Source organism: Mytilus edulis, chromosome 11 (assembly GCF_963676685.1).
Source record: "Mytilus edulis chromosome 11, xbMytEdul2.2, whole genome shotgun sequence".
Lineage (NCBI taxonomy): Eukaryota > Metazoa > Mollusca > Bivalvia > Mytilida > Mytilidae > Mytilus > Mytilus edulis.
This window is the reverse complement of record NC_092354.1, coordinates 40,649,196-40,669,540: the sequence shown is the minus strand read 5'-3', so window position 1 is coordinate 40,669,540 and position 20,345 is coordinate 40,649,196. Positions and strand designations below refer to the sequence as shown.

At 32.6% G+C, this 20,345-nt stretch overlaps 1 protein-coding gene across 8 annotated transcripts; it reads left to right on the top strand.

Annotated features, from left to right (window-relative positions):
- The first annotated feature begins 133 nt into the window (after window positions 1-133).
- LOC139495571 (uncharacterized) lies at window positions 134-19,995 on the top strand. 8 transcript variants are annotated; one of them, XM_071283838.1, is made up of 21 exons: window positions 134-209; window positions 683-730; window positions 2,712-2,788; window positions 3,518-3,589; window positions 4,643-4,754; window positions 5,049-5,131; window positions 6,005-6,073; window positions 6,845-6,962; window positions 8,248-8,388; window positions 9,753-9,770; window positions 10,536-10,568; window positions 11,471-11,491; window positions 11,810-11,827; window positions 12,939-13,037; window positions 13,548-13,562; window positions 14,045-14,059; window positions 14,584-14,598; window positions 15,411-15,425; window positions 16,945-16,959; window positions 19,181-19,370; window positions 19,840-19,995. In XM_071283838.1, the coding sequence occupies exons 1-21, from the start codon at window positions 176-178 to the stop codon at window positions 19,880-19,882; spliced, it is 1,251 nt and encodes a 416-aa protein (XP_071139939.1). In that variant the 5' UTR covers window positions 134-175; the 3' UTR covers window positions 19,883-19,995. The 8 variants fall into 8 exon arrangements, with proteins under 8 accessions (XP_071139939.1, XP_071139938.1, XP_071139943.1 ...); XM_071283837.1 differs by having other exon boundaries at window positions 16,945-16,974; XM_071283842.1 differs by lacking the exon at window positions 13,548-13,562.
- Window positions 19,996-20,345: the final 350 nt, after the last annotated feature.

Below are 20,345 nucleotides of genomic sequence, written 5' to 3'. Positions count from 1 at the left end.
ATAGAAGACACCCCAATCTAGGCCCTCTTACATGTACAATTACAGTAAGTATGACAAGACTTTCAATACAGGCTTTATAGTATACAGGTGTGTTTATAAATAAAAGGTCCTCAAATCATGACAGAATGTCAGAACTAGAGATAAGAACTCTGACCTTTATCTATACTGGTACAATATGGTGGACTGTTCCTACACATTAACAACGTTTGGTAAATCTTTTCGTCTTAACCTGACCTTTTCTTTCCGTTTATCATTATTTCTTTTCTAAGGTTATTTATTCCTGTATGCGAAAATATTTTTTGGTTTACTTGCAGATCAATACAGCATGTATTGTTTTGTTTTGGATATGGAAAATATGTTATTTTCAATGTGAAATAATTTGGTCACATGGCATATGCATCAAGATCACATGGTTTGTCCCAGTTCATCGGCATTGATAGTAAAACATTGAACATTAAATGAATTTCTGATTCTTTTTTTCTCGATATTATACGTTTTCATCTTTTAACTATTTTCAAACGCGATTTTGAAGGACAAGAAGTCTGCGAAGAGATTAATTGCAATAGATCTCTTATTTTGTTTCAGTCTGTATTCAAATGACATGAGTATCAGTACATTATCAGTACAATTGTAGTTTAGTACATTTGTTATTATTCATTATATGACCATTAATTTATGTCAGGTTGTTTAGTACTAGCCAGTATCCTAAGTCAACAGTATGTAAGAGCAGGTAAGCAAATTATAGACCAGCACGAGGATGTAGGCAAGTTAAGTAGTGTGGTATGTTAAAAAAAGAGCGAAAAAAAGCAGAGAAATATTAAGGGTCCATTTGCTTGTCTTCTGAGATAAGCCATTGGAAATTTGGCGGGAATAAATTTCCCTAGAGTTTTTATACACTTAACGTTTGCTTCTTTTTTCTTTAAAACTTAAAGGATGAAAAAAAGAGTTTCTAATAACACGAAATTCAGTCGTTATATTCCGCTGATCTACGATTTCTCTATAAAAGAGGGACGAAAGATACCAAAGGGACAGTCCAACTCGTAAATCGAAAACAAACTGACAACGCCATGGCTAAAAATGAAAAAGACAAACAAAAAACAGCACACATGACACAACATAGAAAACTAAAGAATAAACAACACGAACCCCACCAAAAACTAGGGGTGATATCAGGTGCTCCGGAAGGGTAAGCAGATCCTGCTCCACATGCGGCACCCGTCGTGTTGCTTATGTGATAACAAATCCGGATGCTACTTAGAAATGGAAAGTTCACAATTGGGAAGCTAAATTCATCTCTTTTGTCGTAAAGGGAAGGGGATAACATAGCAAGTATGAGAGACCGATAAGAGGGAGGCACTGAATTATTGGTGTTAGGATTTTATAATATTTCAAAAGGCACTTCATGGATATCTGGCAAAACTTCAAAAACAAAAGGAGAAAACATCAGTTTATCTCTGTAGTTGAACTATTTTGCCTGCTTACCCGTACTTTTCTGTTTATAATAAAATGTCTTATAGTTTTAAAATCCATATTCAAAAATTTAATATAATCGTTGTTCTTTTTTCTAGTTTTTTAAATAAAAGGTACCATTACAATGTATGAATCATTTAGAGAGAATCATTTAACGCCAAATATTTAATGGCTTATTCCTAATATACAAAACACACCCCTTCGTTTTTCCCCCTGCTGGTTATTATGTTCCTTTATTAATATATATTATCAATGTATAACAGTCTTGTGAAAGCTTTTTATTTCATGCTTGTACATGTATGTTAAACACGTGCTCAATATCCATGATTCTTTGTTGATTGTTTACTATAAGGGGGTAATCGGTAAACTACTGCTTCAAAACACGACAAATAATTAGCAGCTATATTTTCACATCATAACAGACAGAGAGAACAATAAATAGACGATTATACGATACCATTGTGTAAAAAATGATAAATTCGTGCACAGAAGATTAAGTTTATGATGTATACATGCATTTGGTTCAAGAATTGGATAAACATTATTTTCCACCAGTCACCCGTTTCTTATGACTTTAACTAAGTTTTACCGTATCCTTCTGTTATATCACTGATCGAGAACAAGTTATTTTAAAATACCACAAGGAGTGAAACATGAGGGCTACGACTCCACAGCTATGTGATTCACTGAAGTGACAAAGAAACGACGTACTATTTTATTTCGTCAGACAAAAACGTGTACAAGAGGTCAATACTCTGGTTTATAACCGAATTATATCATATATCATATGAGAGATATTCCTTCCGCGACTACAACTATCTTTCACTGTAAAAGTCAACCAACAACAGTTAATTTTAGTTTAAACATATTTATTTATAGTGGATTGGGAAACAAGTTTTGCAGCTTATGTTAATCCCTTTCCACTTTGCGGGTGCGATTGCTGCCTTGTAGCGACATTAGCCTACTCTTTTTCGAAATCTACAAGGGTGTCTTTCCGACGGACTATCATCGTTTCCTCAAGACCATACTCGCAGATGGTGTCGAGGAAGAGCCGAAAATTGAGTTCCTGAAATTTTCATCTCAAACGGGAATCGAACCAGGAACCTTTGTGTTAGTAGTCCGATGCACTATCCACTACACCACGACTCTCACAGTCAATTTTAAATGAACCATCTTTTTGTGCACTGTACAGAGACTAGACACATTTGTATATACATTTTATTTTGTGATTTATGTCTCAGGTATATTATGCTATCAGTGTGATTTACTGCCACATCAAAGAGACTGCGATAGAATTGTGGAATGTGGATCTAACGAGGTGAGTCGTCAATAAACACCATAATTTAGATCTTGTTACCCGTATTTAACGCCACTTTCAGAACTATTGGCCAGTATTTAACGCCACTTTCAGAACTATTGGCCAGTATTTAACGCCACTTTCAGAACTATTGGCCATTACAACAGTCAGTTTTCAATTGTGAAGGAAGCCAGAGAAAACCGTTTTATTTATCTACCTTTTCTTTATATTGACTCAAATATTAGACATATGGACTATAATTGATCAGACACAGGATTATTAAAAAAAAAACGGATGTTATTTGGCAGCAAACGCTGGAAAAAACATCAGAAAAAATACAGTATGATAAGAAAAAAAAGTCAACGATATCAGGCTATTAATTCGAATCCAGACGCGCGTCTCTTTTACAAAATGATGTTTTATCAGCGACGATCGTATAAAATGGCAAAATTTCTAATTAGGTACAAAGATGAAGAGTATTGCGATTAATTTATTTAGAATATTGTGAACGGACTGATCTAACATTCAAGTAAAAGTAACGCCACAATATATTTGTACTCCTCAAAATTGCTAATGACACTATATAAAGCCCGTACAAAGCCAAAGTCAATGAAAGAGAACAGTCTACACACATGTATGCAAGACATAGCAAACGAATATACAAAATGAAAATGCACCTGTCTTGATTTCAGTCTCTTCTGATAGCTTTTTTAAGTAATTTTGGTTTTTCTTCTTTCATTTTACGAATAGGAATGCTACGGATCAAGATTAATATCAGACGATGGTTTAACTAAATTTAGATCAGGCTGCAGAGATAAATCGGTAGGTATTTTTTAGAGTCCTAGTTTGTCTTTTCTCCACGATTCGTATTTGCGATTGAAATAAATGTTTTAATCGCGAAAGTCGCGTAGATAAATTGCTCGCGGGAATTAGTTGGTTTACAAAATTGTACAATGAATGAGTACTAAAGATCGGTTGTAATTGGCTTTGATAAAGCTACACATGTATCATTACATTAGTTTCTACCTTACAATTTCCGGCGCAGAGTTCATATCCGTTCCATACATGCTCCGCAATACTGCACTAATATGACATATTGAGTGTAGTGTTACAAAGTATTGAACGGAACGGATATGTGATCTCTGCGCCGGAGATTGTCTACCTTACACAATACCAGTATGAAATCATTGTTCGTCTGTTCTCGTCTTGGAGGTATATGCAATATTCATCACTTGACATCAAGCTAACGAGCACATTCGTGAGGTTTCCGAATGTAACGATCTTCTGTGTTCCTGATTAATATAAATGAAGAAACCCGATTCGAACGAATAAAATTCATAGCGTGTTGTTTACATTTTTGTCTAGTACTGAGTCGACACCGCAGTTGGTGGATTAGTAGTCCCCGAGGATATCGTCAGTTTTTAGTCATTGACATGATTTATATAAAAAAAAACATTCTAAAATTGCCCGTTTGTAACTTTTGAAACTGTTAAGAAATTAAGGTTTCAACTCCTCAGGGAATATTGGACCCATGACATTTTACGCGTTTTTAAAAAAAAAAAATTTAATAGACACATATGTATAGTATTCAAGTATTGAATGATTCTTTTTGTAAATTTATTTCGGTGTAAAAGAGTTGTACATTCAATACTTATACTTAAGTTTTATACTGGGATCCTAAAAACAAGATTTCGATTAAGTTTTTCTGTATTCACCTTTAATTTGGAAGCTTGTAGGCGTCTTCGATCATGAATCTAACATTTCATTTTGAAATGAAGGTTAATTTTACAATGACGCGAGATTGCTGTAGGCCAATCAAATTAAAGTATTAGAATGAAACATGCATGCATTTTTTTATTTTCTTATTTGTTGTAGGTATGTACTGTAAGAGCTCCGATTTTTGGAAAACGAGCTGAATTAATTCCTTGTTCACAGTGCTGCAATACTTCGTACTGTAATCTTGAAACCTGTGATAATCATATAACCAGTAAGTATTATCATATTATTACATGGCATTTTTCATATCAGATGTATTATAAGCCAAAGATTCAATATCAGCCCAAGGTTAAATAGTAGCCCAAAAGCCGAAGGCTAATAGTTTATGGACGTCGGACGTAAAATGTTGTACATCCGATGTGAAATTTTTCGATATCGGGGACTACCAGTTTTCTTCTGAATTATCTGCCCTGCGGTTGTTCTAACACTAACTGTTGAATAGAAGAGTATACTAGGGATTTATAGTACATACGCTTTTTCAAGAACCAGTTTATTGTTATTTCAGGCAACAGCAAGAGATGTTTATCCTGCAAGTATGCGCTTACTCCCGAAGACTGTAACCTGTCTATACAGTGTAATACTGACGAGGTAAGAACCAGCATTTGAAACCAAAACGAGGCTTTCATCAATGAGAATATTGCGACTTGATTAGTATCGCAAAAGTAAGAACTTGCATTATGGTATGTGATACTTTTCAATGCAGCTTTTCCTAAAATCGCAATGGATCAATCTGGAATTTTGGTAATCACAGAATCTCTAAAATGGTTCTCTTTATAATATCTGTTTCCTTAAAGATGTTCGCTTCGATTGTTTTCATTTTTTTTGCCAGATATTCGGAATCTTCTGTTTTTTCGCATGTAGTACCCTAACACATTTTGCCCACTAAAGCCTACTTTTCTTTTCTTAATTGATAATCTTGTTTTTTTTTTATATCTTTTAGAAGAAAAAAGATGCTAATATTAAATGTATTGAAAATCAAGAGATACTCATTTCCCGCCAAATTTCCATTATCTGATATCTCGAAAAAAAGCACACAGGCCCTACATTTATTTTTTGCTTTGTTAGCTCCTTTAACTATATTCTAATAATTGATTTGAGTGTTTTGAAAAACTTGTTATTTGAAACATTGCAGCAAACATCCTTAATGTTAATCTGCTGCTTTGTATGTAAAACAAATCTGCAAAGTTTGATATCTTACTGGAACAATAACTCTGTCAAGGTATGATAATCGGTATTTCTTTGTCAAAATCTGTTACACAGAAGCTATGGTCCACTTTTTTCTTTGTCAAGGTCTGTTACACGGAAGCTATAATCCACTTTTGTCTTTGTCAAGGTCTGTTACACACAAGCTATAATCCACTTTTTTCTTTGTCAAGGTCTGTCACACACAAGCTGTAATCCACTTTTTCTTTGTCAAGGTCTGTTACACACAAGCTATAATCCACTTTTTTCTTTGTCAAGGTCTGTTACACACAAGCTATAATCCACAATCAAGAAAAAAGATACAGACTTGGATGCGCACATAAAAATGTAAGTATAAAGCACACTAAAGAGAAAAATAACTCTGTAGAATCACTTGAACGTTTTAACCAGATTCACTTCTTACGGAAATATTTAGAAGCTATATATCCACGAGCCAAATTTATAATAGTCAAGGCCTTACGGTTATAAAACTTTCGAGCAAGATTTTTGTACTCAGACTCGAGAATCAACCAATCAAAATACTGGATTTGGTGTTTCGAGCATGATATTTGTGCTCCAAGCACTGAGCAAAGTTTTATGACTTCAACCCAAGGTGTTAGAAACCACATCCAGCTTTTTATTTAATGAGCTCATGTTTCTTCTTTGCCTTACATTCTGTTGTATGAAATTCTGTATACTTGTATTGCATAGCGATCTATATGTGCCTTGGTAAATACACTACTCTGCTTCTTGTGGATGAACTCAGTTTGTTGCTAGTGGTAATGTCTATCTGCTCGTTTGGTCTTTAGATTTTTCTCTATTAAGAGTGCAAAATTCGTGCTTGAAGCTTTTATGACCGCAAGGAAACTTCAGTACACCAAAATCTAATATTTTGATTGATTGATTTTGTAGTCTGAGTACGGTGAATGTATTAAATATTTTAATGATTGGAAGCCCAGAATTCAGCAACATTTTGTTAACCTACAATAAATGGCGTCTAGATCAAACAAGTTTGTATAAACTTGTGTAATGACACCTCATGGTCAATGTGGACGTCAGAAAAAGCGAGGAATGATACTTTACTTTGAATGCTATTTTTAAACGCACTGCATTTTTTAGCAATGCGCCGCTAGATTTGACCCTGTGTCAGGTGGTGTTGGGCGGAGGGCAGCAAGTGATTACTGTGGGCAGTGTTGTGATGGTAGTAACTGTAATAGGGAGCTGTGTACCGGGAAAAGTAGGTATACATAATAAAATATTAAAATACAATTGAAAGTTTATTATCTCACTAAAAGTAATACGATTTAAAAGCCACTCATTTATAGAATCAAATTATGTGTACTAGCATGCGAAGTACATGTATATAACGATTTGATATAAAACAAACACTTTGTCACTAAAAATACACAGAACGTATATTACCTTATATTTTCAAGGTATTGTTAATTGATTATTTTATAGTTGCTAACATTCAGTGGCAAAAAGTACATGCATATTCAAGACGAACACTAATTAACAATTAATATAATAGGTAGGTCATTTAAAAGAGGCCTTCCGGGATGTAGGAACTGTAAATATTTACTGCTATCGGGAAATGAAGGTATTTTGGAAAATGTGCCTTGCAAATATGGCACTTTCTCTACACGCGGGATCAGATTTAACGACCCCACTTTGAGCGAACGTGGCTGTGTACTTGTATATCTCGTACAGCACAACATATACCCTTCTTTGGCAAGAGTTTTTCGCCGGTGGGAAGAAGACAAAGAGTGACCATATATCTATTCCCCTGTCGCAACTTAGCTTTTATTTTATTAACTTCTATCAAATAGTTCAGTAGGTCGTCTATTTTTCTATAAGACAAAAAATATTAAAAAAAAATGTTTTATTGCTGCTTCACAATTCATGTATTCAGGAATCTGATGTTCAGTGGTTGTCGTCTATTTATGTGGTTCATTATAATCTCATCATATATACCAGGATTAAATTTTGTATTAACGTCAGACGCGCGTTGTGTTTACAAAAGACTCATCAGTGACGCACGAATCGAACTAAAAAAAATAATTAAAAAATGTTAAAAAGGCAAAAAAAAGTACGAAAAGTTTTGCTAAACACAGCTAAGTGTTTCTCGTTTTTTTGTATCGATTAGACCGTTGGTTTTCCCGTTTGAATTGTTTTACAGTAGTAATATTTGGGGCCCTTCTGTTCAGTTTGAGCCAAGGCTCCGAGTTGAAGGCCGTACTTTGACCTATTATGGTTTACTTTTATAAATTGTGACTTGGATGGAAAGTTATCTCATTGGCACTCATTCCACATCTTCATATATCTATATATGTGTTGATTTCAACAGTTTAATTTTAAACTGCGAAAAAATTGCGAATAAAGTTTGTGAGTAATACTTGAATAAGCGTTATGATTCCTCGCATGCAATATATTTTGTAAATGTAAAATTGAAGAAGTATTCAAATACTTTTAATTGTTAACTTTCTATTCAAATAACGGAAAGTATTAATTTTGTTTTACAGATATACCACATTCGAAACTAACAATGCCACCACCTTTATCATTCTGTCGTGATAATTCATCTTCCGCATGCGCAGCACATGTGAATGAATGTTCACAAGACTACTATAAATATTACCAATGTCCATACACTTGTAAAACATGTAAGTATTTTATAAATGTTGAATAAGTTGGTTTAGGGAGCTACCATTTGATTTTGAAGGGGGACAAGGATGAACAAATATTGCAATAATCTCTGTGCTGCCTTTTTAATTTTTTCACTCTATTCAGTACATTTTTTTCATTAGTTCTCCTGACTTTTATTTTTACTTAAGATGACAATCTGCCTTTTTTGACAAATTGCTCATCCTACTTTTTTTTAACTTGTAATTCCTGTCCTGCCTTTTATTAAATCTCAAACTAGCTCCCCCTACCCCCCCCCCCCCCAAAAAAAAAAAAATCAAATGGAAGCTCTCTTAGTTGTCTCAATCTAAATGGGCTAGGAAGACAAAGGTACATGAACGACTATTAGTTTACCAACAATGAACTATTGATGGGGTAAAGTGTTTATTTTTCAATTTAATACTTTGTCAAGTGCGGGTGATATAAAAAAAACTTGAAATTGTCGATGTTTTCTCAAAATAAGTTTGTAGACTTTCGGGATGGACAAGATAGGCTGTATTTTAAATGATGTCCCTATTTTCGTGCAAGTTCTGTGGAATGATTAATAATCCCTCGGAATCTCTCCAGTGTTTTTTGTATCAAAAGTAAAGATGAAGGGTGGATCAAATAATACGTTATACATGTAAGTATATGTAATAGTATACACTACTTACATTAGATGTGTGTTTTATTATTATACGTTATTCTAATTAGCTACACTGCAATCTCGCGTCATTCCTTAATCAACTTCATTTCACAATAAAATTTATCATTCATGATGACACGAGGTCACACAATAAAGTGTACAAGTAAATTAAATAAAAACTTGATATAAATCGTGCTTTCATGATCCTAGCTAAAAAATGTAATTATGAGTATCGAATGCTTTTTTTTGTAACTTCATTGGTTTGTAAAAGCGTTGACCGTGCACACATTTTTAGAATGAAGCGCTGGCGATTTTACACCCCAATAAAGTTACAAAAAAAGCATTCAATTCTTAAATAAATGCTATTATTGTATTATATATCGAAAATGATGCAAAAATGAATGTGTACGTGAGTAAACAAGACCTGCGTGTTTCAGATGAATGCTAACGTTTGATTGGCTGATTATTTTCTCGAGAAACAATTCCAAAAGTGTTAAAAACTGATTACACCTATCTTATCTTACATGTAATCGCGCTTCATGACAACTTTGCTACAGTATACGCTTTAACACCAAAATAGAATTACTTAAAAAAAAACATTCAATGCTACAGTAACTAAATGTATACAACCTGGACAGTTATTTGAGTGTCAAAGTCGAAATAACATCGCATACTTGTACGAAGTAAATAAAAGAATGATATTTTACTTTGCATTTTCAGGTGGAGCAGGACCGATTAGTAAGTAATATGATTTCATCAACCAGTTTTGGACATGCAGTCAAATATAATAACAAATTTGTTATACATTACGAAGCTAGTTTTTTTCGTTTTATAATACAAATTTTCAAGGAAAATAATGAACGGAAAGTTCCTATTAATCAAATGGCGCAATCAAAAGCTCAAGCACACGAAACGAATGCAAAACAACTGCCACATTCCTGACCTGGTACAGACATTTTTCATGTAAACAATGGCTGATTAAAACTGGTTTTATAGCTAGCTAAACCTCTCACTTGTATATACAACAATGTGTGAACACAACAGACATAATAGGGGAAAATGTAAAATAAATAGGGTACGGCAGTCAACATAGAAAATATATTTACCAGATGCCTACATTTAAACAGTTAATAAAAGATATTCAAAGATACCAAGCTTATGGTTTTGTACGTTAGACATGCGTTTATTCTTCTATCAGTGTCGGACACTCGAATTCAAAAAAGCTGAAAGGACAAAACAGTATGAAGTTGAATAGTTTGTTAATCGTTTAGGACTGGTCTATATAACAAACAACTGTTGGCATTGGTTTATTTTATAGATTGATATCTATTAAAAGTGGACATTTGATTTATTAGTTTTGCTCATTTTGGAAGGCTTATACTTATACATCATTATTTGTCTTATTAGAATTTATAAAACATCTTGATGTATTTTTTACATATATTTGATAAGTGTTCAAAGTATTAGAACACTTGAATTATGTTTTTTTTTATCTATTTGCAGTCACAAATGCCCCTGTAGCAACAATGACTACTGGTAAGTTTTATAATTTTATATCTATTTATTTTATATAGATCCGGAGAACGACTACGCAAAAAAAAACTGTTTTAAAATCAATAGTTACTTTATTTTATTGAATTAATGAAGACGCCTTCAAATTTCTTAACACTTGTAATGCTAATTTGCAAAGCTGCCATTTTGTCTTATCATGACTTAAGTCATTACAATAGGATTATATATTCCACTCAAATTGAAATACCAATATACCAATTCCTATCACGAATTAACAATGTGTCAGCATATAGGTGTTTCGTACATGTTTTTATGGTTCTGTCCGTATCTTTCTATTCTATTCTACATTTAATAAAGGAAACACCTGTGCTTAAAGCGTGTAATACAAGAGTCAAATCGGTATTGAATAATCGACTAATTATAACCACAATAGATATTTTCCTAAAATCAGTAAACAAATTATATGAAAATAACACTTTTTTTTAAATGTCGGGCTCTCTACCATGCCTCAGGAATAATCTTATCTAACCTCATTAGAAAAACCTACAAAATGGATACTTATAAGCTTTTGACATCGAATCATAAGAATAATGTAATCAAACCGCCTTTAAACATATTCAATACAATGTCCTGCGACATGCATTAAATACACACCTTGCAAATACATGTATACATTAAACAAAACTGTCACATTTGGTGTATTTTCCGTAGAGCTAAGTCCTTGTTTTTATGTCACTATAGAGAGTCAATTGAAATATGCATACAGGTGTTTACACAATTTGTCGTAATATTTCATATTTAATTAGTATACATTTTTGTTGTGAAAAAGGCATCATTTCGGAAATTAAGGAGTGAGCACCCTAGTTAATACACAAAGCTACATTTTTGTGAAATAATAATCATTATCAATAATTTTATATTTCTAGCGACAACAGTTGGTCCTAGCAGTGAGTATTTAGAAACAAGATAGCGTTTAAATGCTTACTATCATCTATTCTACCCTTTCTTATCTATCTAGTCTATTATTAACCTTTATTCACTCTTTTGTAAACTTTGTTTAAACTCTTAATAATGGGGTAAATTTTTGGAATCCTTCAATAACAAAAATCATGTATAATACTTGAACAGAAAACTCCATTAATTGATAGAAGATGTCTTCATAGATTACTAGAAGCTTTTTTTATTGATTGATAGAAGAAATGATTGTATAGATCTAAATGAATAATTTTACTTATCATCTACTAGCATTCTTTTATATTTTGTAGCACCGACTATTGATCCAAGTGAGTATTGATTTGAGAAGATAAGGTGAAGACAATAGTTTACCCTTCCGTAACATCACAGATCCGCCCCCGATATGAAGGCACTCGTGTTGCTCAGTCTTCAAATTTCTATGGAGTGTTTTGGCTTTATAAATATTTTGATATGAGCGTCACTGATGAGTCTTATGTAGACAAAACGCACGTCTGGCGTACTAAATTATAATCCTGGTACCTTTGATAACTATTTAAACCACTGGGTCGATGCCACTGCTGGTGTACGTTTCGTCCCCAAGGGTATCACCAGGCCAGTAGTCAACACTTCGGTGTTGACATGAATATCAATAATGTGGCTATTATTATAAATTTCCTGTTAACCAAACCATGAATTTTTCGAAAAACTAAGGATTTTTCTTATCCCAGGCATATATTACCTTAGCCGTACTTGGCAGAACTTTTTTGAATTTTGGATCCTCAATGCTCTTCAACTTTGTACTTGTTTGGCTTTATAAATATTGTGATATGGGCGTCACTGATGAGTCTTATGAAGACGAAACGCGCGTCTGGCGTACTAAATTATAATCCTGGTACCTTTGATAACTATTGAGTAATGTTAGTTTTCGTCATTTCGTCTTTTTTGCCATGGTCAAAAAAGATATGGTTGACCATTTTTTTTTTCAAACTGCTGTACTACTTTTTGTATTAATTTTTCGATACGACAGATATAACTTACGCTTCAATTTACTGACATAAAAACAATTGCAACACAGCCAGAGAATTCCGTTTTTTACAACAGAAAATAGAACGGAGCGTTGTCATATATCGTCGTAAGCGGAGCGTTAACACATGTTCTGTATTAAAAGAATCGAAAAAATAAATCATGGTATTTTACTGACCAATTAAAAAAATGAAAACATTGATGTATACACAATATCTTATTTTAATAAACAAATATAAATGCTTACAATTGCAGTTCTAGTATATTAGTTGGTTAATTTGAACACTTAACGTACACTTGAATAGGAAAATAAATATATATACCCTTTGTTATGTACCAATGTCATTCATTCTATCACCAACTTCTTTACATGTAAAATAACTTTGTATGATTTTTTTTTTCATTCTTTCTTTTAAGATCTATGCATTGATTTTCCTGGCATTAATTGCGCACCGATCACTTGTACTGTAGCATCAATAGCAAAGTTGTGTAAGAAAACATGTAGTTTATGTTCAGGTATGTATAACACATTATAAAGGAAAATACGTACACGTACTGTTAACCATCTTATATTTATAATGTGAAGCAAAACCAGCGGAACTATATTGAACACCTGATATCACCAACAGTTTTTTCTCAGTCTTTAGTATTCCATGTTTTGTTTTGTGTATTGTTGTTTGTATGTTTGTATGATGGCCTTTTTTTAATTTCATGTCAAGTGTTTTTTTCGAAGTATGAGTTTGAATGCCACTCTGTTTTTTTGCCTCTTTATCATCAAAGATGCTAGACTTAGAACTTTGTCAGACACACATTTCTTACTTGCTATTAGTTTGACCTCTGCTCATGTTTTATTTTCGTTTTGTGTTACAATTGTTTTTGTGTTTTTGGTTCAGATAGCTGTTCTTTTATTTTTCATGCTTATGTTATTTGTTTGCTTCATATGTTCTTGTATTAGTTTTTTGTCTGAAAATTCAAAAAACTATGCTACTGAGGGTTATTTTAAGATATGTTGTATTTGTTTTTCAGACTCAAGTACAGCAGGTAAAATTATTTTTTCATGAAAAAATCCCAATTGTATTGACTACCTTATGAATAAGAGAAAGGCGACCGATAAAAAGGGACATTCAAACGCATAAGTCATAAATAAACTGAATATGCCTTAACTAAAAGACAAACAATCATACATGAAACAGAACGTAGATCCCATTCAACTGGGCAACAAAAAGTTGCCGTTAAAATATGTTTATAAATGATTAAAGGGATCACATATACATGTATGTGATATTATAATTTCGTTTGTTTGTGCATGCACTTTACCTGTTGTTCATTTTAGTATGTTTCAGCTGAATACTTTTTTTCAATGTTTGATTGATTTTTTTTGTCCGTCATTTAGTTTTTATCTTTTGCTGTCATGTTATCATTTTGTATGTTTAAGACTATTGTAAAAGTTTTGTAAGTTTCAAGTTATAGATGTTTACAAAAGAATGTATGCATGATAACGTTTTTGTCTGGGGTTTTTGCAGCCACCACTTCACCAGGTAAACACTTTTACTGTAAATAGGGATAAATCTGTATATTTTTGAATTTATACGGGTAATGAAATACTATAGTCTGGTTCTTTAAATTTTGTCACTAAATTTAAACTGTTCAACCAGACATAAAGATACAATTTTCTTTGAAGTAAGGCATGTGTTTCTATCCATATAGATAAATGAAGTATGCTAAACTCAAATAACTAAATAAATCAAACATTCAAATAAATACCACTATAGTTGTTGTTGATTACATTTTATTTAAGTACTTAGCTTCTCTTTCTTTTTGTTGTTGCTTATTTGTTCTTATGCTTATGTAATACTAATGATATGAATTATTTTCATGCCGATTAATGTCATTAACGATACATGTATGTGATATTTTAGTTAAGTTTGATTATGCTTACACTTTACATGTACATTTTGTAAGTTTTTTTTCCCCATTGTATATATTTCTATTAAGATTTTGAATTTATTACACAACTATCTATGCTTGAACTAGATTAAAACTTTTATGTTTATTTTTTCAGCCACCACTACAATTGGTAAGCACATTTTCTGTAAATTGGTAACAACTATTGTATACAATGGATTTTTTTTTTCTCATGGGATTAAGAATAAGAAACTTCCCTTTAATCTTCTTGATAAACCAAATAATTTTACTGTTTTGTCTTTTGTCTGCAAATCTGTTTTATTTTTAATAATTCTCTGTCTTGAACAATATCATGATGTTTCTTATTTCTATACAGTTTAGTTGGGGATATTTAACTGAATCTTCTTCCTGTACTTTATTTGCGCATTCGCTGCATTCCAAAGATGTACCAATTTCAACGCAATTTCAAAGTGTTAACAACCATATACATAAAATGCAGCAGCCATGAATTTGATTGTCTCCCTTTGTATTGTTTGACTGTAGTAAGGAATGTACATGGCGTCATAGATCGGTAGCACTGTATACGGAAATAAAATTTAACTTACGGAATGCCTCGGCCAATCAAAATTATTAATTCATAAATCGTATCAAATTTAAGTGTGAGGAAATTATTTTTATGACACAACAAAAGTTTAAATGAACATATTTCAGTATGTTTAAAGCTAGGAAGTTGCAATGTTAGAATGGGATTTCAATGTCTATGATGACAAATTTGTCGTTTACCGATTTTATTCTTTTGATTGTATTATCTTTTTTTTCTGATTTTTTGCTGATGTGTTTTTAACAATTCTTTTTGTCAAGCAATTCTTTTACTGTACGTTGTTTTTGGTAAAATGTTTTAACTTAGTATAAATTTTAATTTCATTTTGTCACAAAACTTTGTACGCTCGAACAAATTCGAATCTTCTCTATTTTGTTTTTCAGCCACCACTACACTAGGTAAACATTAATGTATATAGGTATATTTAGATAATATGTGATATGATTTTAGGCAATCCAAATTACAGAATCGTATCATATTTTAGTGTAATCTAATTATTATGACATAAAACAGCTCAAATGACCACAATTACACATATCAGAATACACGACAACAATTCTCTTATTGTATCATTTTAAGTTAACTAGTAAAAACAGGACGAAAGATACCAGAAGGACAGTCAAACTCATAAATCGAAAATAAACTGACAACGCCATGGTTAAACGAAAAGGACAAACAGACAAACAATAGTACACATGACACAACATAGAAAACTTGAGAATAAACAACACGAACCCCACCAAAAACTAGGGCTGATCTCGGGTGCTCCGGAAGGGTAAGCAGATCCTGCTCCAAATGTGGCACCCGTCGTGTTGCTTATGAGAAACAAATCCGGAAAATAGTCTGATTCGGTAGGTCACTTTTATGAAAGGGAAGCGGCTTGTAGTTACGACGTAAGGAACATATTCGATATCATTTGTGAAACGGTTATTCCATAACGGCCAACCAACTCGTGATGACGTCCGTAAAATTTACGAAGAGATAATTTCAACTTCACCATTTGGAACTCTTGATTTAATAGCTTCCTTGTGAGAAACAACCCTCTATCAAGAAAATAATGATAGGAAATGCAAGCAAGGGAATATCGTATCAATTGGGAGATATATACACCGTATGCAGATGCTGCTGGAATGTTGCTACTTAGAAATGGAAAGTTCACAATTGGAAAGCTGAAATCATCTCTTTTGTCATAAAGTTTTGTTTTCAATCGACCCTCATTATCAAATTCTAGATGTAAGTCAAGAAATGAGGCCGACGTAACTGTATCTGTTGTATCCTTTATCTCTAGTTCAATGGGATAGATGCGTTCGACATAGTCACCAAATTTTGAATTATTTAGTGAAAGAACATCATCTATATAGTGGAAAGTAGAGTTAAAGGATATTGCTAACTTCTTATCTTTCTTCCTAAGAAGTTCCTGTATGAAGTCAGCCTCATAATAATAAAGAAACAAGTCGGCAAGCAGAGGGCACAATTCGTTCCTATTGGAATGCCGATAGTCTGTTGAAAAACACGTCCCCCGAACGTAACAAATATGATGTCAATCAAAAAATCAAGCATCTTGATAATGTCAGTTTCAGAGAATTTTTTTTTTGTTTGAAACAGAGTGATCCTTTACAAAGTAAAACAAGATACTTGTATCTTCGTTGGCCATTCCCTTTGATGAAACAAAGCAATGCAAACTCTTTCGATTTGTTTTTGAGTTTGGAATTTGGAATACTTGTATAAAGTGTAGAAAAGTCAAATGTTTTAATACTAGTAATATAGACTAATGTAATTTCAATGTAGACAGGAACAAACATTGATGTTAATTGATTTTGATTTGAATGCTTTCGTCGTTGTATAAGTTTTAATTCATTTTTTTTTGTCAACTACATATGCTTGAAAAAGTTTTAATATTTTCTGTTTGCTTTTCAGCCGCCACAACACCAGGTAAACACTGTTACGGTATTTTTTTCATTTACATATCAAAATTGTGTGCTAACATTTCCGACGATATAGGGTAAAATATGTTGCCCCTTATTACCTAACTATAATCTTTATCCGCCATATGTTGAAAATCAAATATCTAAAAAAGGAGGTCCATAGCCTATCAATAATTTTAGCATGATTTGTTCTGTAAGTAGTGCCCTTCTGACTTAAGGTGGTATGGGAGTCTAAAATAAAAATGATAGAATTTGTTCATACTTTGCCAAAACGTAGTATCTATTGATACATGTTGAAAAATATAATAAAAATGATAGGTCACCGCGCATTTTCTCAAGCTACAGGACGTGACAAAATGACACATTTTGTATGGATTATACAGGAAATAACACCATTTTGTGATTAGAAACTAAACAAAATGATAGAATTGTAAAATACTTAAGAAAAAGATAGCTTTCAGACAATGCTTTGAGAATATCAAAAGAAAAGATAGGGTCACCGTACGTTTTTTTCAAGCTAAAATACAAAATAGGAAAATTCCATGTAGAATCCTTCAGAAAATGCACTGTTTTAGAGTTACCTCCCCTTAAAATGCCAATTCAATTTTTTTTTTAAGTAACCAAAAATAATCATAATTTGCAAAAATATTAATATTTTTAAGTTATATTCTTATAAATTTATTCTTTTAAATGAAAATTCACATTAAATATCTGCATTTCTGCATCAAATTTTGCAAACTTGATAGAAAATCTTGACCTTTGGTTCTCTGTTTTTGACAATCCAAGATGGAGGAAGACACCCATACCACCTTAAAGTATGAATTTTAAATTCTAAACATTTTTAATTCCTACTAAATCCTTAAATGGCATTATAGACAAGATATTAAAACATGGTTGGCTAGACTGAAATGAGAACTTATATGTATGAATCCGTGAAGTGAAGTGAATACTTTGAATTAAACTTATTCATGTTATTTTCGGGGATAAATTAATTTGCCTTGTAGCCTTTCCAGCCAACATTGCGACGACATCAATTTGATTTTAAAGGTTTGATGACATGATAAAAGCTGATCTTTATCCACCTTTCGGCAATAAAATTTGTCGGTGTGTTGTGGGTATTCATGTGGGCAGCAATTGTGCCCCTTAAATATACGACTTGATCTTGTACTGTTACGAATTACATTTTATGGCCAAACTCAGTAAAGACCCTTTTTTAGATGCTATTCGCTTCAAAGTTGATGTCAGTAACTGCTAGTACACTAGCACTTTACTAAGAGTCTTATGGGGTGTATGGACCGCTGCCACATCAGGTCCGTATTTCGTTATATGTTTCTGCTTTGCATCAACCTGATGAGTGACACTTTTTTCAATTGTTTTTTATCGCCCTTCCCTATGCCTATATCACTGCTCTGTCGCTCCATAATTCTCGTATCACGGCTTTGAGACGAGAGCAGGCATTATCTTTCGTCAAGCGTAAAACTGTCTTGGGAGGGAGAAAAGACCAGTTACAGAACGATAAATATATAATTGGGGTTTCTTCGGATATCTATCATCAAATATCAGCTGCTCGACACAATGTGTAGCTTTTTAGTTCGTTCTCTGTGCTCCAGTGACAAAAAAAAAACCGATAATATATACTGTTATCCCTCTTTTCGGCCGACCATTCGTCCGTGGTCAGCATGTAAGACATTAAATCATACACGCTTCAACCAATGTACATGCAACTATTGACGTAAACTACTTTTCATTTTTTTAATTGAAGATTTTATGTTTCCGAGTTATGGGGTTTTATTCTAGTTTTTGGAAAACAAGTCAAACGTGCTTTGAGAATTTATCATGCAACTTTGATGAATGGTTTAAATCTAGTGAGATAACAATCCTTCAGGTTTTTTTCTATAGTAATTTCTAATATGACATTGCGGAGTTATGGAACTTAAACGACGGAAAAGACACATCATAATTTTGTTTACAAGTATTGATGTGCATGTCGTTTATATGATCGAAAGGTACAATGTTGTCATTTATTTCGATCAGAAGCTCAAGATCTGCTATGTACTAGTAATTGAGCGCATACCCTATTTCATTTTTTTAAGTGTATTATTTACAAACTTGAAGCGCAATGCAAAACCAAAGAATGTATTCCTTAATAATTCAGATGTGTATTCAGCAAATGTCAAAATCTATTTTAAAGCAGATCAATTTTAATTGTTTTTTGCTACATTTTCAAGGTTGTACTGATCAAGATCCAATACCAGATTGCCAGTGCGCATATTTAGATCGAGAAGCTAATTTATGCGCAGAGTCAGATAGTATTGAAGATTTGAAAAGATTCTGTTGTTACTTTTGCAATAAAAAGAAGGGCATATTCACGTGTCCTGATGTCAATTGTCGTCGTCTAGAAAAACCGGAACAGGCAGAGTAAGTTATTTATAGAACCTGCATTATGACCGTTTATAAATGAAAAATAAAAATTTGTCATACCTTGATTAATAAGATGTTTTGAAATGTTATATTGATGTTAGTATGTGGTCAGTCTCTTTGTTTGTTTTGTTCACACATCGTTGTTAATATAATGAAATTTATGCGACTGTCATCATGGCAAGATGTTAAGCAAACTATAAAACCAGGTTTGATTCACTATTTCTATATGTGAAAATGTTGTTACCAAGTTAGGAATATGACATTTATTATTCATTCGTTGGATGTGCTTTAGCTTTTGATTTTCCTTTTTTCTTAATGACTTTTCGTGTAGAATTTTTTCTAGGAGATCAGTATTTTGCTTATTTTAATTTTTTCAAGGCAGTTATCTAACATATTATACATATATTGTAATCTAAATGAAGTACACCAACGTTTAACTTAAATACTGATTTTGTTTTATTTTCAGGGTGGACAGAATGCCCAAACCGATTGACTGCATATCCAACTAACTAGATGTTTCCAATACAGATATGGCGTTGAAATATTTTAAAAATAAATCAGGTTATTTTGTAGATATATATTAATGACTGTGTGTTAGCTGAAATTAAAAAGGCTTATTTGATTTTTTGTTTTATAGAAAAAAGTTGATGCTTAATTAAAGGTATTTTGCCTTAAAACCGGATCCAAAGACTTGTTGTATGGAGTCGACAATGTGACGGGGGAGTTGCAAACTTTTCACGCGAGGTATCGAACATCAACTTCACCATTTCGAAAGGACTAAACGCATCATTTTAGCAAGGTTCTTAATTAAGGAGGCTCGCGGGTATAAGATTTTCAGAAAAAAAAACATTTATTTTTCATTACAAATTTTATCTATTACATTAAGCAGTTGTTACTTTACCATATGGTACAAAAATCATTCCAAAAAAATCAATTTCTGTTGGCCCCAGGTGACTTTAAAAATGTAGATAT

Bases quoted from the DNA above. Each gene is read 5' to 3' on its own strand.
- LOC139495571 (XM_071283837.1), top strand. From the start codon at position 176: ATGGTGGACTGTTCCTACACATTAACAACGTTTG. The intron at 4,755-5,048 runs GTAAGTATTATC...TTGTTATTTCAG, and splicing joins CTGTGATAATCATATAACCA to GCAACAGCAAGAGATGTTTA. The intron at 10,569-11,470 runs GTAAGTTTTATA...TTATATTTCTAG, and splicing joins TGTAGCAACAATGACTACTG to CGACAACAGTTGGTCCTAGC.